Genomic DNA, 24,197 nt, shown 5'->3' on the forward strand with positions numbered 1-24,197 from the left:
GATATCAATTTGTTCGGCTCTGCTTATTACATTTAATTTACCCTTTTGTATAAAAGGTTGTCAAGTGCTTTTAAAGGGCACCTGGTTTGCCGGTGTAAACCTAATTACCTGAGGAAGAGTTGGATGCACAATACATTTGTCAATCTGACGACAAAGATCCATCTTCCTGACATGCATAAGGTATCCCCAAATAATACGTTTAACCTTAATTTTTTAAAAAATACCCACATATCATATGAAATTAATTAGGCGAGCTGCTATTAAATTTTACGAGGATGTTTCATGCGTGTGGCAAAGTCATTGCATTTTCCGTCAAAGGCATATCACTAGCTGGCAATAACAATTTGCCAAAAGATACATCAGAAGTGGTGGAGAAGGCAAACGCTTTTTCAGTGTTTTTTCAGACAAACTGAAAGAGCAAGAAGGGAAAAACAAACTAAAAAATATAAAAGCACAGCCTGCTGATCATGGCTGTACCTACACTGAGGAAACCTGTCAGGTCTGGTCAGTCGTTTAGGTTCCAATAATTAACCCGGTATACTGCTTACATCAAATCTCATTATGTTTAATTATTCAATATGGTTACACCTGAAGTCCAGCATGGTGCAGACTACAGTTGACAAAGTTCAAAACCTCATACTGAGCATTTCTCTGTCCTGATGCACTGAAGTCTGAGGCATTCTTCTCCCCCAGCTGCTGACGACTTCTACTCAGCCATCGACCATTATAATTCAATGCAATGTATTTTTTTTATACAGAGAACACCAAGGCAGCATTTCTATTTAGCTTCACCCATTCTCAGATTCTTAATGAAAAAAGGGTACAACGTGACACAAGGATTCAACAGTAACAGAAAATGAATTATTCAGACATTTCCTCTTGACTTAGTCCTGTCCACAGACAGCCAGTCAGGTGGATATGAACAGGGAAGGATGTAGACGTGAACAGTTCGCTGTGTGAACCTGACCACAGCTGGCCACACACACCACATTGCACATTCAAAGCAAATGCTCAATAAAGAGCACATAAAGTCTCTGCAGAATTATAGGCATGTCAAACCACCACTCCATCGTTTCGGGCCTGGAGAGAGGGCTGATGCTCTGCCATTTATAGGATTTTAAAAAAAGGAATGTGAAAGGATGTGAGGATTTACCATTTTCCACAGTTCATATCTGAATCGTCTGACCAGTACGTGAAACAATGTACTGATGTTACAACTTTACTGTCCACACAAGTGCCAGGGTTAAAGCTACAACTAAGGATTATATAAATACGCACATCTGCCGTAAGGACACTGAGTCATGACTTTATGGAAAATAAAATACTGTAAATTATAACTTTTAGCAAGAGCGTAATTATTATTACTGCACCCTCAACTTGTTATCAGGAAATTTTGTTTATTTTTCCTCCTTTTTCTTAACAAACAATAAGGCTGCAGGTAATATCGTTTCACACATTATTACATCTTCGAGTGGTTTTGTGATGCAAAGTTTAAGGGTCTGAAAAAAAAAATGCTAAAACAGGCAACTAGATAACAAGTAAGTAAGATCTGCTATACACAGTGCAGAGAAAATTAACACCGTCATTACCCTGAACTAAAAATAGAGAATAAAAAATGTTTTGAACTAAAAATAAAGAATAAAAAATGGTTCATTTCACATCATCACTTAATTCCAAGACAGCCCACACTTACTGTTTTGGTATTCCAGTTAAGCATGCTGAAGACATGGGTTTAATAAAATATCAAGCAATAACACGTGTTTAGAGCACACTTTTCAATAGACTCCAGCATATTGAAGATCCCCATTTTTTAGCTCTTAATAAATCGTCCTGATCAGCGCTCCAATTAAAATGGTGCGCAGAGAGTCGGCTGAGAAAATAACATTGCGGCACACTAAATCTCACAATTAGCATGGTGTTTGCCGCAGCGAAAAGCGGAGCAGGTTTCATTAGCAACGGAGGACGACGAGCTCTCCCAGGGTGTCCAGCAATCCTGCAGGTAACCTTGGGAGGCACCTTCACGCTGGCCGCCCCAATCCTCTCCGATGGCTGTCTCCCACAAGGGCCCCGGCTCTCCACAGCTTGCCGCAATCAAGCTGACAGCTCCTCTATGTTCCTCCTCTCGGTCGGTCGGTAAAAGGAGGACAGTCTCACACCTGTTATTAAATCTCTCCAGGATGCCGTAGGAAGCGCAGCAGAGAGCCAGCGTCTGAGAGCCTGGCACACTATCTTATAGACTTTGATTTCAGGTGACACAGCCTCCTCTGCGCTTCGGCCACCTGTCCTGAGTGCGCCGTAAAGTCCTCAGAGTTTGCAAGGCCGGGCATGGACACGTACAGACTCAAAAAACACGGGGAGAGCACATGTGGGCCTGCACATTAAAACTAGAAAAAATACAGAAAGAATCTGAAAAATTATGCAATTACAGGTAACAGAACCGGATCGCTGCCAATGATGCTTAGAGAAACACTGACCCTGTTCGAAACTATTCAGTCCAATTTCACAGTGTGGATTTTCATTTTTTTTTTTTTAAATTATTTAACACTCTCTCAGAGTTCACTTTTTTGGCTGATTTACTTTGGCTTCTGTATGCAGCATGAAAGCAAACAACTTGTGATTAATATTTTTTGAGGCCTCACAATGTTAAAAAGCTACCCTGTAAATGTATCCCACTGATCCTTGTCTAGCGGACTGAACTCTGCTCACCTCTTCACTCTTTTTGCAGGGTCCTACTTCTGAGATTCTTATATGTTTCAATTGTGACACAATGAATACTACTGCACTCTAAGAAACAGTGTATGTTAATAAGAAGAGGATGTTCTGCGCACACCGATTTATGTTTTTTCTTTCTGCTAAGCATCTCTTTTGAGCCACAAGGAAAAGAAAGGGATGGGAGATTCTAAGGGATTTCCCTTCACTGAACAAAATACATGCATCGAATGGCAAGTCTCCTGAGACAAAGATAGCTTGTAAGATAGACAGAGTTAAACCGAAACAAATCGTTTGTAACTCTAAAATAGTCCCGTCACATTGAAATTAATAGTTGCTTTGGCATTGATGGCCCAGTCGGAACGAACAGGAAGGCATAATAAAATTAAAGTCAGTCATATTGAAATTATGCTAAATTACTGCCACATGTGCATTCCGGTACCAGAAGTGCTATACGTTTTACATTTTGAATTTGTTGGTTTCACCAGACACTATAAAAACAGTCATGATCGGATCTTTCAGGTGTGTAACACAGCATATGGTGAATGGGTTAAGTAAGCAACAAGATTTACAATCAAAGGTGTCACCTTCAAATTCCAGGAGATGATCTCTAATAGTATCTCTGAGACAGGTATTAGAACTCCAGGAACAGCAAACATCTATGTCAATACGGATATATGATATCTACATTACATCAGTCACTGTGCATGAAGAGTGTTTGCTGAATGTGAAACGTGTACATTTGCTTGACTGGGTTGAACAGCATTTTGTACATACAAGCAGGGTTCAAATTGTTGTGGTTAGGCTCTTCTCTTATTATAGGCACTAGGTGGAGAGGAATATTCATTCAAGAAAATTAATAATGGTGTCATATTTCATAACAATCTAACCAACAAACACCTGATTTCCTGTCAGTCACAGAGTCTGTCCCAACCAATCACAACAATCATCTAATATAAATCTAAATCACAACTGAAATAGTGGAATCTATGCTAACTTTAAGAAATAAATTGTAACGATATTTTAAATAGTCAAATGAGTTTAACACTAATACTCTTGTATATGTAATTGATTTCTCCAGATGTTTGGTGTGAACACAGTTGTACATTATAACAGGTCATGATTCAAGTTGCTGCAGTAGAGCCTGAGAAGAATAAGTATGATACAGATGCTGAACGCACTGACATTTACATTTTGCATTTAGCAGAAGCTTTTCTCCAAAGCGACATACCTCTCTGAAAACAATGCAAAAAATGGGGACGCCTGCTCACGTAGATTTAAATCCCACCTCAAGCTGTAGTACCTTTGAGCAAGGTACTTTACCCTAAAATTACGCAGCTTTACATATATGAGTAAATAATAATAAGTTGCTCTGGAGAAGTGTGCGGTAAATATAAATGCATTACACCAAGAGAAGAACAGATTTGGATGCAGACATATGATTCTTGAGTGCATTATTCAAGTAGCTGCATACAGGGTTTCTTTTTTTTTTTAATGTTTATAAATAAACAGATATTACAGCACACGTTTATCGAGCACATAGGAGGTCGGGGAGGGGTGAGTCCAAAAAAGGTCAGTTTTGAGAGTTCTTGAATGTTGAGAGATATTCAGCAGTTCTGACAGAGAAGGGGAGGTCATTCCGCCACATCGGAGCCAAACCAAAAACCATTGTGCTTTTGATTTTGAACCTCTTCTGCATGGGACCACCAAGCAGGCAGACTTGGAGGAGTTCAGCAGAGTGGTTGGGTTGTAGCAAGTGATCGGGTCTTGTAGATATCAGGGATCAGATCCATTTGATGATTATACAGGTCATAACAAGAATCTTGAATTTTTTGCTGTGCAGGATTTTTTTGTTTCTGTAGGACCGGGTTGTGTTTTTTATATGTTGAGAGAAACATAGACTTGAAAAATACATCTTGTTGTAACGATGTACTGAATCTGGGAGCAATTAGAGGATAAAACAATCTCAAATCTTTACATACTTTCCTGAGGCCTATCCTGCACAGAATTTCCACTTGACAGCTATTTGCCTTTTTTCTCATTGGAACACACTGTAGAATTTGTGAAGTCATGGGGAAATCTTTGATTCAGTTGGGAAAAAGGACACGTCTAGGATAGACAGCCCAATTAGGCAAATTTGTCTTACCGCCGATGGTGTAATCGTTCAGGCTGAATTCTTAAATGCAATAGAATAGCACTTTGTAGTGGAGGCACAATTAAATTTTAAAATAAGAGGAGAATGAGTGCAGTATTTCTGCCGGTTTCGGAGTACAATTCCTGGAAATGTGGCAAATTCATTCAGTTTATCCATTTGCTACTCTCGAGCGATTTGGTTATGAAACACATAATTGAGCCAGTGACAATACAGACTGCAGACCTAAACAATGCTTGTCTTAAATACTTGCCAATAAGGGAAAATTGCAGTGTCTTTTCTATTTTACTCACAATTTTGATTTTGCATAATTGCTTGCTTGCCATGGACTTTCACCCCATTCATAGTGTACCCTGCTTTGTGCGCTATGTTTCCAGTGTGACCCTGCTTTAGAAAAGCAGTTGCTCATAATTAATCAATGAATAATATCCTGCAAAATTAATATCCAGCAAAATTAGAGAACCATTTTCTTCTGTTACCTATATGGGGCTGCTTGTTTAATGTGTACTGGTTTAATTTGTGAAATGTGACTAATTAAATGTATGGAGGAATCACATATCTGCATCAGAATTTCTCCTGTTGATGCGCTTTTCTATTCCCTGAGATTAACACTGCTTTGGAGAAAAGTGTCTTCTAAAGAATAAATGTAATTGAAATTGTAAATGCATCAAAAAAATAAGCGAAGGAGGTCAAAAGTGAGAAGGTTGCAGGTTGTGTTTTGGTTATAAGAACAAGATTTATTACCCAATATGTTCCACTCCAAAGCAGTCAGTTGTTTTCAAGTCACATACGTGAATTTAAGTGCACCTCACAGCAATAACATAAACGCACAATTAAATTAATGAAACCTGCCACACAACAAAAGAGAATATTATGACTACTAAAATATTGATATTCAAGGTTCACAAGTTAATTCAAGAATTCCCTTATTAGCATATGTATCAGTTGTTCAATTCAAAATATCATCCTCAGGCAACACTGTCCGAATGAACGCAAATGCAGTAAAACTCAAACTGATTCAATAAATTATTCTGGATGACAGACTCAAGAGACAACTGAAGACAACAATATGACCGCTATTTAAACTGTACAGAAATGGGAAGAATTACAACTTCAAGCTACCTATGAATTGAAAATTTAAAGTAAATAATGTAGCTAATTATTAGACAGCGCTTGGATTTATCTCTGAGGACACCAATTAGCAGTGCTGTTTATAACTGGTATTTTTGCGACTAAAAGGAAAACTATTTTTGACACAATCTTCAAATGCAATGAGTGCCATTTTTTGTGGAAATTTATGTACTGTAGATTTTACTCTAATTACTGAAACTGACCTCCCATTAAAATATAATTAAGAGTATACTTTAATAAATCCAAGGTCTTCAATTTGACAGATTGGGGTAGAACCCAGATTTATTTACCTTCCTGAAAACATAGCACATGCTGTTTTGGGTTTCAAGGTAGAACCCAGATTTATTTACCTTCCTGAAAACATAGCATATGCTGTTTTGGGTTTCAACAGTCCATCAGGTATTAGAAAAGCAGTGACATTTTCTTTGAGTCAAAGCAACAGTGACAATTTAAGATGACCCACTTTTTATTCAGTTGCATAAGGCTTTCACAATGTCTAGACAGGCTTCAAGACCACCTCAATGTGAAGTGCTGTAAAGTATATGCATGACACAGACAGACACACACAAGATGGAAGCTTATGGATGAGCTAAGGGAGCATATGAGAGAATTTATCTTGTTCATATCTCTGGCCATTTTAGATCATTTTTCATAACTTCATATGTGCCCTTTCTAACTGAACGAGAAAACAAATGTAAACAAATGTTGCTAATGCAAAATGTTGGTTTTATGCTAACTTTCAATGCATATATTTCATTTAATGCTATATTTTATTCAGTACACATGCAGAAACCATGCAAGATTTTACAGTAAGTGAAATCAAAAACTAATAAAAATACAGTTTATTTTATGTTGTGGTCATTGGCCTTTTTGTCTATAAATTTGTGTAAAACACAGATTATGGCAATACCTTTGAATGCTGTCTGTGATTAAACACAATAAAGAAGGAAAAAAGTTAAAAATGTCCCTATTGCTTCACAGCATAGCAACCATATTTACGCACAACTCTTTTACACAGGTGGGCATTACATTGGGGAAATTGAAGTTAAGTATCATGCACAAGGGTACTACAATTGGGTCCCTCTTGCATGGAATTTAAACAGGAAACCTTCAGGTTACAATCCCATATCCTGGACTACTAAACTATAAGCACTTAATCTTTAACGTTACAACTACGGCATATTGAAGATGACAGACTGGACGAGTGACATTTTTCCCAGAGCATTGTTTCCAGGTGCAGTAAATTTAATCGAGGCTGTAATAACTGTCATGTATGACATTGGCCTGAGGAAGAGTAGTGACACTAAACTCCATTTACGAGTAAGGTTAAACCACTTACTCAACCAGAGTTGTGATGGTGACAGAAAATCGCTCACAGCCTTACTCTGTAAACTTTCATAGGCCAAAGCATAACTTTGATATTCTAATTAATATGCCTTAATTAGAGACATCAAGTCCCCTGATTGTCATCGCCACTTTATGAGCTCTGAGGGGAAATTGCTGACAGGGAACAAGGTGATAAACTCAGGAGTGTAATGCGAACAGAAAGGATTCCAATTACCGTAGACGTGGCGAGGGATATCACAACCGCACCTAACACCTCCTCCAATGATGTTCAGTAATAACAGTGGCATCTGCTGGGCCAAACATCATCACATTTTATCTCTTTTCATTTATTTGAAATGTTTCGCATAGAGGGTCCCTATATTAAAGTACCTTAGACTGCAGCTTTAATCTTGTATCCAGTTTTACAGCTAGATATTTGCTAAAGCATTCCAGATTACATGGCCCTATTTACATAAAAAGAGTGTATCCTAGCCTATCAAAAACTGGTCTTCCCACCTCTTGTTCTTTCTTGACAGGGGGTAAGAATCACACTACACTGCTAGTAGTGACTGACACCTTGTAATACTGGCCCAATCCCATTCTGCCCTCTGATTTACTGAGTCAGGCAATGAAGATGATTACAATACATTTCAGTCACTCCACAGCAAGTGAGACCTCTTATAGCAAGGTCCCCCGACCCCCAACTATTACATTATTAGCAGGTGGGAATACCTGTTATCTTTACTGCCTTTTCATTAATGCCACTCAGCCATACAGGTGCCATTCTTATTCTGTATATGAACAGATGTTAGTTACAACAGCTGGCATGGAGTAATAGTACACTCAAAACATCAGATGAGACCAGTCAACAGAATTTGGCAAAAAAAAAAAAGTCCAGCACCCCAAACCATTTGCACCTCCTCACTGTGTTTGGTTAGGCTGTGGACCTGTCTACCGATCAGGTGTCTGAGGGTGACCCTGCCCCTCATCTAACATGCAAAGTGTTACATATTAACTTGGTTTACAAAACTGATTGATTGATTGATTCATTTATTGATTGATTGATTTAAGCTCTTTCTAAAGGTTGTTTGAGACACTTCTATAATAGCTCAGAATTAAAGACTTAGAAATACTGAAAACGTTTTGGTCTTACGGGTCTTACACAGTAGTTTGGACATTCTTAGTTTCACAAAGGACAGAAAATACATGACAGGTCCACCTCACTACCTAGCCTTAAATTCCTGACAAATCATTACCATATTCCCTTTGGTATAACTATTTTTCAGCTGCTTCATGTGTTACATTTACCTTCAGTCTGTGCATTCCTCACAAACGTCCAGGGCCCAGAGTTGGAGATGTCACAAAAAATGCCGTGCACGATTGAAATCCGTGGTGCTGGAGAGCGCACTTTCAGCCGTCATTATCACACTCGTTGGGGACAAATTACAGGGAAATAGCAACCTTTCTCCCCCAGAGACAAATCATTAATTAATCAGCATCTGCTAATGGGCCCCCTGTAAGCTTCCGCCCATTGTACTGCATTGCAGGAGACTGCAGCTTTGTGTGAAGCACTCACCTTTTATTTCCGCTAACCTGAACATGGCGGTGGTCACCCTATGGGGGGATTGTCGTTTAGAAAAAATAACTGTTGTTTACACCTAGCTTTGGCCTCATTATTCCAGAAATTTCAAAGCTTCTCTCTGAATACAGTGGAACCACAAGGCAGCTAAGGAAACAGATCCACTCGCATGGCCTACCTCTCCCGTTCCATCAGCCATGCTGTAACAACGGGACCTGCTTCCCAACGCTCAGGCTGGTGAAAATGTCCGTGGTTTAATGACAATGAAAAGCTTGTCTCAAATGGGTTGAAAAATGGTGGTCAGAAGATGAACGATGTTTGAGATTGTTCCTTAGGAAGCACAGGATCCTCTGTGACTTAGCTAAAATGAGCCACTGAGCAAAATGACTCTCGCCAAGGGTAGTCAGATCGTGGGGTGCATAGGTGGCAGAGACGAAAGAGGAGAGACTGGACGCATTTGAGTGATTAGACTGAAAGAGATGACTTGTAAGTGAATGTCATTTTTATGCGACAATTTAGTCGACACTCCTGTAATTTTCTCAAACATCCACAAACTCTAGCGAAGGGCCACAAAGTCACAGTAACTGAACAGCACCTAGGAACTCTACGCATTAATTTTCTTCTTCCATGTTCTTTTCCATTCAAACAGCACAAAGGCTTTGCAAGGTCTCTAATTATAAGAACAAGAGGCTCGACACTCAAGACCGCACTTCCCTGACCAAGGTTCTCCACTTCACACATGCACAAACTCAAGGGCCGGGAGCAGATCCACTATTTTCTTCTAAGAGCTGAGGCTCCAAGCGACTGGTGAGAATGACCATTTCGGTTCAGATGCTATGAAATAGCTACCCTCTTCACCTATGCCACTTTGACCTCGCACGCAAAATCACAATGTATAAACATACCCTTGAACCACTAGTAGCAGAACAATGATCACTGCCCCCGATGGACTTTTAAAATATATATATATTTTTTTTTTTTTTACAAAAAATGTGACTATTACACATACTTTGAACACACATAGATACTCTAAATTTTAAATAAATGTTAAGTTTATGAGCAAAGAAATATTTATTGTAATTTTTTTTCTGAATATCCAGCTTGTTTAAATATTCATTTATTGAAAACGTTATTAGGCTGCATAGTCTGTGAGGCAAGATAGGACTTTCGTCATTTTGTCAGTACAATTATGGTAAAGGAACTGCCTGCTGGACGTAATTTTAGACTATAAAATAACAAGCTCCTCTCTACGGAAGACAAATCTCCACTGCGCTGTCCCTCGAGATTTAGAAAGGTGAACTGTGAATACGGCGCCTGTCAGTTCTAACAGAGCTACGCGTGGAATACAAAATCAAAATCAGCATGACAGCCCTGGTGCCTGTTGTCGTTCACAGAGTATACACAGCATGGGGCCTGACCTCTGAACCCCAAAGTCTGCTGAGCTGTAGCCCTGTATCTGCCAGCAGCTGTGACGGTAATTGATGGGATGGGTCTCTGAGCGTCCCACAAAAGTAGGGCGCAGACACTGCAGCTGAGCGCTCAAGAGATGTAGCAGAGTGACAGATGTGTGTGAAAATGTTTTTTGCAAAACAATTACATGTTTTCTGACCATCAGAGCACCCACGGGGAAGGAGGTACAAATAATCAGGTGATTTGCATAGGCCACGTGTCCTCTGCTATAACGATTAATAACGGGTCAAAAGATCATCAAAAATAATTACCAGACAAAGAATGTGACTCTCCCCTACATCATTCATACTCATAATTCTGCTACAAACATAATTAGATTTTTACTCTGAAAGGCAGAATAGTCCAGAAAAGCAGTTGAGTAGTGAAACAAGGTAAATCACATTACTTTTTAATGCATTTGCTGACTGTTGATTTGCTTTGTCAAATAACCCTGAAATCACTGTGCACAGTTGTGTCCAACTGCAACATCTGCATTTGCATCTGTAAACCGTGGAATATTTCATTGTGAATTTCATGCTGAATTTCAAGGTATTTACACGGCCACCAAGCAGATGTCAGTAAAATGCACTCGCTTCCAGAGTGTCTGGTGTTTATAATCAGTAAAATCATAAGGAATCTGTATATATTTAACGGATGAACCAGTCTTCAGCCATTCAGACATTTTTAGAGTTTTTTTTTAAACCTGTTTCAATCTTTTCACGTTTTTAAGTATAACTGGGAAAAAAAAAAAAAAAAAATCTGGTATGTATTATTCCCATAACCAGTTACCATTATCAATAAGGTGGAGGGCATGTCCTGTAGGCTATACCGATCAACTGTGCCCTATAGAAAGAACTGATCAATAAGATGGGTGGCTTGTTCTGTGCTATAATATTGCTTAGGCAGTGGTTCTCCTGTAACACTTTGGCTCTTGCGGGGGGTGTGTGGCAGAGTCAAGTTGACTTACATGTCGACACCTTAGCAGCTCTCTTGGCCTCACCACTTCCTGAGCCAGCACAGCCGTCCTCATCGTCGCAGTCGCCGCTGAAGTGTCCCTCGCCGTCCCCGCTGCCTGTCTCAATCTGATCCAGAGTGCCATACTTGGGTATCTGCTTCCCCTGCAGCAGCTGAGAAAAACGTATCCAATCACTTATACAAGACCACCTTTCAAAGACTTCCAGAGGTGAACTGAAATGGCCAGCAAATAACCTAATCATTTTCTTATTCCACAGCCACTTCAGAATGTCCTCACTGGGTTTAATAGGATTATACAACTATGACACATTAAATGCTGAATTAGTTAACTACATGCACAAATATATATATATATATATATATATTTATATTCAGAGCTTAATTTTAAAGCAAGGCATCTGCTCGGTTATTGAAATCTGTTTGTTAGACAGGTAAACCTCTAAATGCTACCGTAATTGTCCGTGGTAATTAGTTACCGTGAAGGTTCAATATTTGAAAATAAAATGGCAGAGCTAATGGATTATCCAGGCATCGCTGACATGTGACTAAGAGGCACAGCGTGGTAGAGGTCACTTTTTCTCCTGCAACCAAGGGCAAACTCCTCACAACACTACTTCTGTTTTGGTTGATATGAGAGTCGTGCACCAGTACAGCATGCGACAGGCCTAAAAAATGATCACTGTCAGTTTATCTGCAGAAGAGAGATGGTTTTTCATGACCAACAAATCTCTTTGTGCCGGAGATAACAACCAGACATCTTTTTTATACTTTTAACATATACTAAAGTATGGCGAGTGTGCAAATGAAGCTGGCATCGACTGTTGAGGGCTTCGAGTGAAGGCTTATCAATAAACCGCCCTCTTACAGACATAAACCTTCGCAGGAAAAATAAATTGCTTGTAGTTGTCTATGCATGAGGTGGCATCTGTATCTACAGCAGGTCAATAACTGGCAAGCTACAAAAAAACATGGTGGTTGTAGATTTTTTGGTTTTAGCAAATGCTTGTGTGTTGGGGTGGGGGTTTATGTGAAAGGAATCAACCAAAATACTTCTGTTTTGAAAAAAAAATTATATATGTATTTTATATATATATGTATATGTATACTGTATATATACATATATATAATAGCTTTTCTTTATATTATCAATGTCTACTTCATCATTGACTATTCATTCTATACAGCCAATACATATTTATAGGCTGACCAAGTCTGCTCCACATGGTGTGACTGAACACAGAATGAGGCCTCCGGGCAGCACAGTCCAAACCACAGGGATAACAATGACAGTGTGACATCACCTGGTGCGACATCTGCACCTTCCCAAACTATCGCTAAGAAAGGAGGTTATGAAGTAAATGAAGGTATTCAGGGGACAGCATGGTAAGAACAGTCAAAAAACTTGGGCTCATATCACTGCTGCAGTACCCTTGAGCAAGGTACTTTCTCTGAACTGCTCTGCTATAAATTACTCAGCTGTATAAATGGGAAAATAATTGTAAGTAGTTTAATGTACAAACTTAACCCTGTAAGTCACCTTGGACAAAGCCGTCAGCTAGATAATGGTTAATAATAATATTGGACACGCCATTTATTCTGCAGCATTCCCCCTGCAATAGTGTATGCAGCATAAAGATACTATTCAGTAAAAATCCCATTTACTTGGTCATACCTCATTATATAATCAGACAAATTTAAGTTTTTCATAAATGTTTATGAAGTACTCCACACTTTGGCAAACATTTTGAGATAATGAAGAAGAATATTTATGAATATTCTTCACATTGGCGTTCAATAGATGTTAGAATAAATAGCCCTGAAAGAGTTGTGCATCTTATCTGTTGATCAAACCTTTTGCAGTTGGTTGGGATTTTCCTTTCTTGTTTTCCCCAAACTCAACTTCAGAGAACAATCACTTCCATGTTTCTCCCACTTGTCTCCAGTTTTCTCCCCTGCTGGCCCCACTTCCCCGCAAACAAGGAGCCCACAACTCAAGGCACGTACGCCTTTATCCTTCTCTCCACTACAGGCGATTGTGTAGCTTTTCTTATCAGTGTAATAACCAGAATGTCCTCTGAATCCAAAATAGGAGTTTCCTCCAAATGCCTTTGTTCTCAAATCAATGTGATGGACAGCAAGGAGGAGTGAATTATTTCCCTTCCACAGATGTTAAACTTGGCTTCTGCGTGGGACTCAAAGTGGGTTGGCAAGCGTTGCAATCTAAAACTTTGACAATTCCAGTTTCGGCCAGACCCACTGGAGATGATGTTGCACTTCGCTTAGACCATGCTCATGCACTGGGCCTCAACCTGTAGGTAGCCATTCACTATCATCTGATATATAAATCACTGTTTTGGATAACACAGTGGCAGAGAGGATTGCTCTGATGCCTCACTGCTCCTGGGATGAAGGTTCAAATTTAGCTCAGTTTGTGGGACTTCGCATGTTTTTGTTGTATTCATAGGAGTTTTCCCTCCAGGTCCTTTATTTTCCTCCCACAGTTCAAAGATATGCGTTTCGGGTGAACTGGTGTCTTAGAATTGACTGTAGCATGAGTGTGCAACTCACCGATGATGGACTAGCATCCTATCTAGAATGCACCCTCCCTCAAATGCTATGTTTGTAAGATAAGCTCTGGACGACCATCACTCTTCATAGGAGTGCTGATTACTGATATTAGATGGATGGAAGAATCATTGTTGACGTGTACTGTAGAAATGTTAAAATACCCAACACAAAATTTAAAACAGCATTTGAAACTTTAGAACATGTACATTTATTCATTTAGTCGTTGCTCTTTCCCAAAGTAACGCAAAGTCAATTATGTTATCATAACCAGATTACCTGGTAACAAAAGGACATAAAAACTAGGAATGGAACATCCATTTACTCAACAAACTTTGCAAATATATAAACTTGTCAAAGGTGTTTCTGATTGTCCAGATTCCAGATCATTTCAAGAAACAACCAGTGCACAGCTTTTTTCTATGTAAAAAACATTGCACAAAAAAAAAAAAAACTGAAATGTGTCAAAGGACGTAATAAATTTCTTGATTATGAAAGCAGTGGGTTGCTGAATTATCCTTCATCAATTATGAGCTTAGAAAATTGGAAGAACCTTCGAAATGAGTTTCTGAAATCACTTCCCCATTAAAACTCAATCAGTTCAGAAGGAAAGACAGCTACACGATTCTTTATAGTATGGCATCTCAATAAATTAATGTATTTCCGAAGACCACAGTGAGTTTTTATTAGATGACACGTATGTCAGAATTTATGAGAAAATCAATTATATATCTTCATAAAGTATTGACATACATACTGTTATTAGAACTATTTTAGCTTTATTCTGAAAATCATTATCTAAACTTCTCTTTACAAATAGAAGAATCAGAAGTCAGAAAACAAGGTGTGTGAATTCTACCGAGGACACGCTGTGTGCTATTCTTCTGACACCTTTAAATAAAAAATCAACAGAGCGAAATGCACAATGTCATTAGCTCAGCAGAGAAGCCACATTATTAGCCTGAAAATAAACAGAAAGGGATTAATCGTCTCTGAATGGCAGCCTCTATATGACAAAGCAAATACAAAACTGTTACATCTCCACAATCAATTAAAATGGATGAATGACTTTGCAGCCATACGCCAAAAACATGCAAAGCTCTTCCAAAGCCGCAGTACGGATAAGAAGATATAAAAACCTGTGGTAAAGACATTTTTTTTAAAGCAAATGCCAATGCCATTAGCCCAATTAAATGCAATGTTTCCAAAAGAGAAAAGCATCAAAATGAGCAACTGAATTGAGCGTTAACATTCTCACTGACCTGGAAGTTCTTCGAAGAGGTTGATTAGCGTTAGCCTGCGCAAAGAGATCAGAAGTGTGTCCATCCTGGATCAGAGTTCAGTGGGGTCAACCAGACTGTTATCCGTGAGAACAGATCTGCAACGCCACCCCCACCCCCTACAGCGACCATCCTCACTCACTGCCCGGACCCCTAGCAGACAGGTGACTAATATGACAAACGACACTTAACAGCTCCACTGTGTAACTCGCAAAGTCATTCCACAACCATTTTCTCAGGGTCTCCTTGCCAAAAGAATTCAGATTATGCGTGCTTGTACATAATAAAGTCATTTCAGAAATATGAAAATTATGTTTGTTTTGTCAGATTTAATTCTAGCCTTGTCCTCAGAGGAAACGGAAGAGTAATGGTGCTTAAAAAGGAACAAATGTTTGGTTAGAATTCCTATAATGCATTCACATTAATTCCAGCAATATAAACAACAGCCAACTTTAATTGTCTTGACAGCCCTGATGGAGATAAAAGGCTTATGGGTCGGACGTGTCAGACGGAACACTTGTAATTTATTGCTCCAACAAAAGAATGAAATGTGTGAGAACGGGCGATCATTTGTGTTTACACGTGTCGTGGGATATGCATATATGCAGCTCTCATTTTCAGAGAAGTGGGTTCCAAGAATTTTATAATCTCACAGCCCTGGGAAATCCTCCCACTGACTTTCACCAGCCTCTTGCCGATCTGTCAGTGGCCTCCCCGGGACTATGACTAGTGCTCTGATTGCTTCCCAGTTCAGTATAATATGGAAAAGGGGGATGGGGCCTGGATTTCAAACGGCAGCTTGCAGAATGAAGTAAAAGGAGCATCTTGCCCGCTTCTTTTCAACAACACTGGCTGTCTGTGCCTGCTTGAATTACTAAAGGCTATTGATTCCACAGTAAAGAAGTTAGAAGAATCATTGCCATCTCATATATCTAAACTGATTGCATTTGCATGCGTAACTGTTTAAGTTTTTCACTTTAACATGGGGTATAATGAATGCAGTCCCTGGGAAAGCTGTGGAGTTCAAACAGTTAAAATACACTGATTTTCTTACTGATCTGTTCACTGGAATAATGACTCATAAGCATTTTACAATGCTACTTTACAGTAAATTGTAGGCAGGTTAAGAAATATTCTGTACCCAAACATCACGTATGGAACGCTACACTGCACTGATGGAAAGTTTATTACTGACAGATACAGATACAGACTGGATGTGTATGTATGCAGAAATACACTTAGAATAAAACAGGCTTTGTGCTTTATGCAGGTGTAGAATACCAAGCATTAAAAAAAAAAAACCCAGAGAAGAGTTTGCAAGTGCACATGCTGTACAGGTAGAAGAGTTGCTAAGTATCTGGAGTTGTAATTCATTGCCAGTTCAAGTCCTCAAAAATGCACTAATAGAAAGTTTACCCCAAAAGATCCACTTTTTAGATGCAGTCATACTTAACAGAGAATCCCACGTGAAGGAGAAAGGAAGACATTATTAAATGATAGACAATATAATTGTAGAAGAGCAGGTAAGAGAGTAGCCAAGTTTGTGGACCTTTAATCGTGAGTAAGCCAGTTCAAGAACTAAAAAGGGCCCTGCTACTGACATTAAGTGTATATCAACTCTTGGTGACCACATAGCTAGAGCACCTCCAGAATACTGGTGTACGTGAAGCACTTTATGCTGTGGAATGAAACATGATTTCAATGCTTGTGGAGGGTCATTAGATTCCAAAATTAATTCTTATCTGTCATGCTTCCTTAGCGAGACAAATGCGAAACAACCAGACTGGACCTAAATGGATTCTAGGTGGCTCACACAGTTGCACCTCAAGATCAAGGATCACACGTCAGAGAGCCATTCGCTTCACATCCCATTAACTTCCAAGACTGAAAGACATCGAACCCCGAGGTGATGCTCTAGGGCCGGTGGCCAAGCCAGTTGGACCAGCATCCTGAAAAGCTGTTAGGGGTTCGAAAACAATACCAAAATGGATGAGCCCAGTTTGTGTTCTCAGTCCCAAATGTTTGCTCTGGCTCGCCTGGCTGGGCTTGTGCCGGCCAAGTTCTGTCAGAAAGAAAACAGTTGCTTCCACAAAGAAACAACAAATGACTTGCACAACATTCCACAGCACTCCAAGGGGACTGGGAGAGATCTGATTTCAGCTACATTCTGACCTTTTTGAATATAATTTATTTTGGCATGTGACTGAGATTTGATTTAATATCTCATTTAATAGGCAAGAGAAAAGTCTCACTGAATTCCTGATTTTCTCACAGAACAGTGACTTTTAACCTGTGAAATTTGCAGCAAAACAAAAGACTATGTAAAACTGCAAAATGAAACATAAAAACACATTTGTAATATGTTAACTTGCAGATTTTCAAGAAAAATAATTATTTTGCAGCTATTGACTCAAGTATGGCCTTTACTTATAGATGAATTATTATCATATCCAGACAAGTTGCACATGAAACATTAAACACACAGTAATATATAGAGACACTGCTGTCAACTCACCAGGGATATTCCAGGATAAAACCTGAGAACAGTACACTACAATATGTGGCCAGGTGTGGGCTGAAGGTGACCACATGGTCGGGACAAAGGCTCAAGGGCATCAGTTTTTCATATACAACAAGGGCTTTAGTTGTCGAACTAACCAAAATGGGGGCATGGTCCTTTTACGACATTACAGAAAAATAACGAAACCAAATCAGACAAAGATCAACAGTGGCCATTGCCAGTGCAACACAAAAAAAAAAAAAAAAAAAGAAAAAAAAACATGGCCTACTTGAGAGATCCCTCCTGCTCCCTGCCAACCCTGTACCCATGTCTTTCTGTCCTCAGACCAGCTGCCCGTAAATCCATTCTGATTTTTCTCAAGTGGTAGCAGCTGGTGGTCATTTATTACACTTGGAAGGGGCAACTAGTTGAGCTGTCCATTACGGTTCAACCCTATCCCATTCCCTCCGGTTCACAAGTAATTCCCCAAAGTATCCAAAAAGGACCTAAAAATCAAACTCAGGCAACACATCCATGTGAGAACCATGTAGCTTAGTGTCAACAGTTTGCACATAGGCCATATGTGTACGTTCGCACACAGGTAAATGATGGGGTATGCATGGGGTATAAATGGGTTACAGATATTGCAACTGTGGACAAATGTTCTTAAACTTACTTTTCAGCCAACATAACAGAAAGTAATCCACATACAGCTCATGTGGGACACAGTGTACAAGTTTGAGTTCTACCTGAGTCCGCTCGTGACTCGTCCATAATCAGGTGAGTTGGCATATATAGGTCAAGATATGGTATATCTGCTATCTACAGGATGTGATTTGTTCTTGTACTCCAGCAAGACCACTAAGCTTTTCACCTCTGGCCTCCTGTACATCTTCCTCACAAGGGGTGGAAAATCTAAATCTAGTCGATACACTGTCTTTGGCTCAATGTGGTGAAATGAACTCCCTCTCTCCGTCAGAACAGCTATTTCCTTTCCAGCATCCAAAAACGGTCTCAGAATGCATCTCTTTGGGAACAATTTCCCTCCTGAGCTCTTGAAACTTTTGTAAGCTAGTCTCTCTCCTCTTGCTACTTTCCCTCTACCCATTTTTCTGTTCATTTGTCACTTTAACAGGAATCAACATGAATATCTGCAATGTGATAAAGGTTCAAACAAAGCTGTCTTCATAATTATGTGTTCGTTTCTAAGCATTGTGGGATGCATTTTTGGTTACTCTGAAAGTAAGCCTCTAAGTTGGCTGGAGAAAAACTTTCTTTTTTTTTTTTTTTCATGCAAACCTAAACCAACAAAAGAGAATCTTTATTTTGGGTTATTCCGCCGATGTCTGAGTGACATTTCTAGTTTCATTCCCCTCTGCCTCCCAGGCTTCTAGAATGCCATTATGGCTCATTGCTCGGGGGATGTCTAGGGGCTTGGAGCTATACACAGCTAAGGTTGGGGGGATACTGAGGGGTCCATACTTAACATCACCGTATAAACCTTCTCTGAAGTCAATGCTTCAGGCTGGCCAAGCAGCCAAATGCTGTAGCGGAAAGTGCTGTAGCCATAACATCAGACACACAACGATCAAACTTTTTAACTTCTAACAATGTTAATGGCTTTTGACTGTCAGCCTGATGTAACCTCACTTGTGCTGCTGGTGAGAGATGGATCAGACAAAGATGCATTTCCTGATCTTAACATACTTCTATAAAATGTACCACAAACACTTCTAGTCGTGTTTTTATTTAAAGAGTGCAATGCAATATTAATAATATTCGAGAACAGAATTTTAAATATAAACAAAATCATGACTTCACAGCACCTATTCATTGAAATTAACATAAATAGTTCAGTGTCATACAGTTAAAATCTTAAAGTAACCTGAAAGACGTAACCCATTTCAGCATTTCCAGACCTTACATAAACAGGTGAGTAAAGCAAAAAAGAACTGGTTTCATGTAATGGGAACAAATAAAACAGAAGCTACAGCTATCTCCAGATTTTCCGCTGGCTGCATCACCAAAGGCCCAAAGAGCGGCAACTTCTGTGTCACAGCTGCGAAACACAGAGCAAAATCGTGAGTGACGGTAATGTATTCCATACAGGGCAGCAGAAAATAAATATTCAAAATAAAAAAAATCTGAAGGGATAGAAATGATTGTTTTTTTAAACTATAGAAGCACTTTAATGGTTGCCAATCAGACTTCCAATCATTTTAGCTCTTGGGGGGAAACAAACAAACAAAAAAAAAGCTCTATTGTGCCGCTGATGGAGATTGTATTGAGCCGCCTGACTCTCCTGACCGCTCCTGACGTGCGCCAAGCGTGATTTATTGTGCACCTGACAGCGCTATTAGCTTCGATTCTGTAAATTAAGTCAGGCTTTGTCAAACGGATAACCATCTCGCTGCGCACAGGTACGTTACACTTGCTGTGTGTGCTGTAATTGTGGCACATCTCAGGGATGGAGCAAAACGAAAAAAAAAAAAAAACTACGTCTGAAGCCCTGGGTCACGTCTGTGTCCGCAGACCTGGTCTGACTCACGGCCGCAGCAGATTTTCACACAGACAGGTGGGCATGAACTTATACCAGCGCCTGGTGTAATCCTTTTGCAAGATTCACCTGGTGGGTAAACCCTCGATTTATTCACCGCTGGGCACGCCTTCCAATGCCAGAATGCAAAGTCGACATAAAGGGCTGATCAACCACGCCATCAAAACTCTAGCACATCCGCAATTCACAAAGCGCTCTTCTGAATCTTTATTTCATGCTGCCGTGTTCAGAAGTATAAATCTGCAGCAGCAGAGGACAGAGAGGTTAAACCGCTGAACGTCAACCCGGAAGGTTGCAAACTCAGTTCTCACGTTCCAGAAAGTATTCAGCTGAATAAATACCGTCGCAGATAAGAACGCTCAGATCATTCGGAACATTAGCATTTCGATAAAACTAAGGAAATTAATCCAAGCAATCCACTGTGTACATGACCACAGATGCATGACCTGCCCGGAGACCCCAATCCCACACTGGACCGAGGCCCAGAAGCGTGTCTGTGTGTGTCTAGAGCTCGCAGCCTGAAATGTACAGAATTTCAGTGGAGATCACATAACACTGTTACAGCCTATTGTGCCATTTGTGGTTCCAGACAATTGCTTGTTGAAGCATGTAAGTAGTCGACATCCTGTGGTGACATATTGCGCTGTCAGACTGAAAGATGATGGGATGGGTAATAACGTTAAATACTAGGCCTCATCCTCAGCAAGACAGCATAATTGTAGCCTTCATATTTGGAAAGGGGAAAAATACTAAAAAACAGTGCTTTTAATAAGTATAGTAATAAAATGGAATCTTTTTAAGCCCCAGTGGAATATCTGACTAAATGCTATCTGTGCAATAATTTAAGAGCATACTCTAAACAGCGTCTGTCAGAAGTCCACTGTGAGGGATTCGCATTTTTCATGACGGTTTAACCGCCCCAGCCACTTGTAGCGACTCAAACACGGAAAAAGGCGGGCTGCATCGGCAGGGAAGCAGTGCATTTTAAATCTACAAGACACTGCTGTCTCACATGTCCAACCTCATGTTTGAAGCTGGCATCGTTCTGCAGTAGCATTGAACTGGTAAAATTTGTAGCTGAACATTGGAGAGAAATTTTAGTGGGAAGATGCAGCAAGCTACATTAAGTGTATAGAGGAGGTTCTAATATCAAAAGGCTTTTCAACTAAGTACTCAATCTTCGGTGCCAATAATTTTGCCCAAGACATCTTTCCAAACAAAAATGCTGCGTTGATTTTTTTTTTTTTTTTTATTAATCCATTTTAAGTTGTCAGTGAAACTAATAAAATTAGTACTTTTTCATTTCTTTTTACTTTAATAGACATGGTTGAAATCCCTTGGGTGCCAATAAATTTGACTACAACTGTAATCGCATTGTCCCTTTTGTGATTTTGCTACCCAGTACTTGAACATGAAGCAAAGTTAATTATTTTTAGGGTGAGATTTGAACCCGCTGTGATGACGACAGCTTTAAACACTATGCTAGTGGCACCTGTAGCCTCAGTGGAGGAGATGCAATCAACCATTTCAGAAGTCATCAGAGTCAGTGCTAGTGGAAGGAATGATAGTTCGAGTCCTGGTCAGACCTAACCATGTTCTCTTATATCTATATAAGTACCTGCAGGTTACTGGGACTCATGTTCCTAGTGTGCTAGTCCTAGTGTGCTAGTAAAGACCACCCAGCGATTTCAACCCACAGCTGGAAGAATGACAGATTGCCGTTACTCAACACGGCGCAACTCCATCTTCCCTGCAGCTCCTACCAAAGCTTCCATGAGCTTCTGCTGCTGTTTGCTGTGAGCCACCTCACTACACTTAGCCTTCAAATAACGACATGTGACATCGTTTACAGATCACAAACACCACAACAGCCCCGGAGACTCGTCTGATCCAACATGAGCACATGCAGAAACAATAAACGCTAATAAATTGGAAGCCATGTGCGGACCAATCATAAATCAAGTTATGAAGAAAGCACAAAAATCTGAACGCTTTGCAGTGAAATCAGGAGCATGGAAAGCTGTGAGAACAGTGTCATGTGTGACTGCTTTATTGAGTCTTTGCATAGTTTTATGGAGTGTTTATGATTCTGTAGTTTCAAGACTTTTTTAGCAGGTCTGAATGCCTGAACAGCCCATCCTCCCACCCCCACCCCTCAACTTAGTTGGAAATTACTGTATTCCAATCCATTCTTACCAGCATATTTTTTGACCTTTTGAGAAGGATCAGAAATCTCACAGATACTTCAGATGTTTGAATGGACTACAGGGTAATTTTAAAGAGTGGTCACTTGCACTACAGTCCCAGTAGTCGAGCAATTACTCATCTACCTTAATAACATCCGGCTGGAGACTGAGTCGAAACAATTGATGCGGGACGACTGAGATGGATGGACTGACTTCAGAAGGGCGATGACTTTATTCAGTCTCTCCTCAGCATCAGCTAATCAAAGTAATCTCTCATATTTATAACCATAATGAAACAAAAAAACCCCTTTATTTGCCCAAATAAATAATTCATCCAGCCATGTGGATGTGTCCCATGTGACCTGAGTTAAAGTAATGATTTATTTGACAGGTGCTTCTATCTAAGGAGACTTACAAAGGTTACCATTTCTGCAAATTAATTACACACACAGGTTTTTTTACTGTACGGTATTTTACTATAGTGCACAATAACGAATGCACTCTTGGGACTGGAGAACTTTTTAGTCACAGGTTTTTACCCAGTAAAGCATCTATAAACCCGCTACAGATTTAATTACTTCCACAAGGTCCCGTTCAAAATGAAATTTTTTTATGCATAAAATAAATTCATTATAACTGTAAAATACTGCACAGAACTGTCAAGCTTTGTTAACATTTTGAATGGTGATATTTTGAATTTGGGTAATAAATTAGTGCAGTTCACTCTGTAATTCTTTTGAACAACCCAATTCCGTACATTTGTATGCACTTAATGGCTTTCGGCAGACATAAAGTCTCCTCGGACTTTTGCAAAACTATCTACTTTGTTTTCAAATCAATTTTTCAGGAGCTTAATTGAGCGGCTCTGCTGTATCCACAAAAGTGGACACCAGCCCTTTGGAAATAAATACGTGAAAATTAAGGGCTAAGGGTCACAGTGTGGATGCTCGTGTTCGATGCACCGCTCTGATGGCTGACTTGTTGCCTGGACACCTGAAATGTCAAGAGGGCCTCCATTCTAGACAAGGGGAGGACGGCTCATTGCTGCCACCCACTGCTCAGTGTGCCGCATTGTGTGCCTGGGCATCCGGGTGGGAGACGTGACCTCTCCACATGAGGTCTACAGATGTGAAAACTGGTCCATAGAGCTGCATGACCAAGCAGTTAAAGTCAGTGCAACTCACACTGAAATGACCGTTTACAACATTATCTGCACTGAAGAGAGTTAATGTGAAAGTAAACCTTGGAAAAAAATAATTTTCTTGAATTTAATAGGAAATAGAACCAAAGCTTACATTTGCCAGCCAGTAAAAATGCTGAAGACTAATCTTCCAACTTACCTCTGGATTTCAAAGCTTCACAATACAGATAATGTATCAATTACCATGTACCATTATCAAGAATCGCTGGTACACTGCAGGGTCCACATGGCCTATAGCCTATCCCAAAGGCACAGGACATCAGGCAACTACGATCTATTAAAATAACCAGGGCAAATGCAACAACACATGATATTAACCTAGGATGGTAAATTCGTATCAGTTTACAGTACAAACCGTAACCCCGCTGCACCTTGGCAGACCTTGGAGTGGAAGATGGGGAAAAGGGATAATGGGATTTATTTATTTATTTATTTATTTATTCTTATGACAAAGTTTGTAGGAAACGCAAAAAGGCAACACTCTTTTTACCATGTGCTCTACGAAAGCAAAATGAAGTAATCTATATGCATTTCGCCAGTGACACGGAGCCCTCCGAGTGGGCCTTTTCTCGGTCCGCAGCAATACC

The 24,197-nt window shown here is 39.8% G+C and overlaps 1 protein-coding gene across 1 annotated transcript in view; it reads right to left on the reverse strand.

Annotated features, from left to right (window-relative positions):
• LOC108929015 (glypican-5-like) overlaps positions 1–24,197 on the reverse strand; it is a 135,037-nt gene that overhangs the window by 36,657 nt on the left and 74,183 nt on the right. The window contains exon 7 of the mRNA XM_018743298.2: positions 11,314–11,473. Coding sequence (XP_018598814.1) covers positions 11,314–11,473 — 160 coding nt within the window. The remainder of the gene's footprint in view (positions 1–11,313; positions 11,474–24,197) is intronic.

Source organism: Scleropages formosus, chromosome 12 (assembly GCF_900964775.1).
Source record: "Scleropages formosus chromosome 12, fSclFor1.1, whole genome shotgun sequence".
NCBI lineage: Eukaryota > Metazoa > Chordata > Actinopteri > Osteoglossiformes > Osteoglossidae > Scleropages > Scleropages formosus.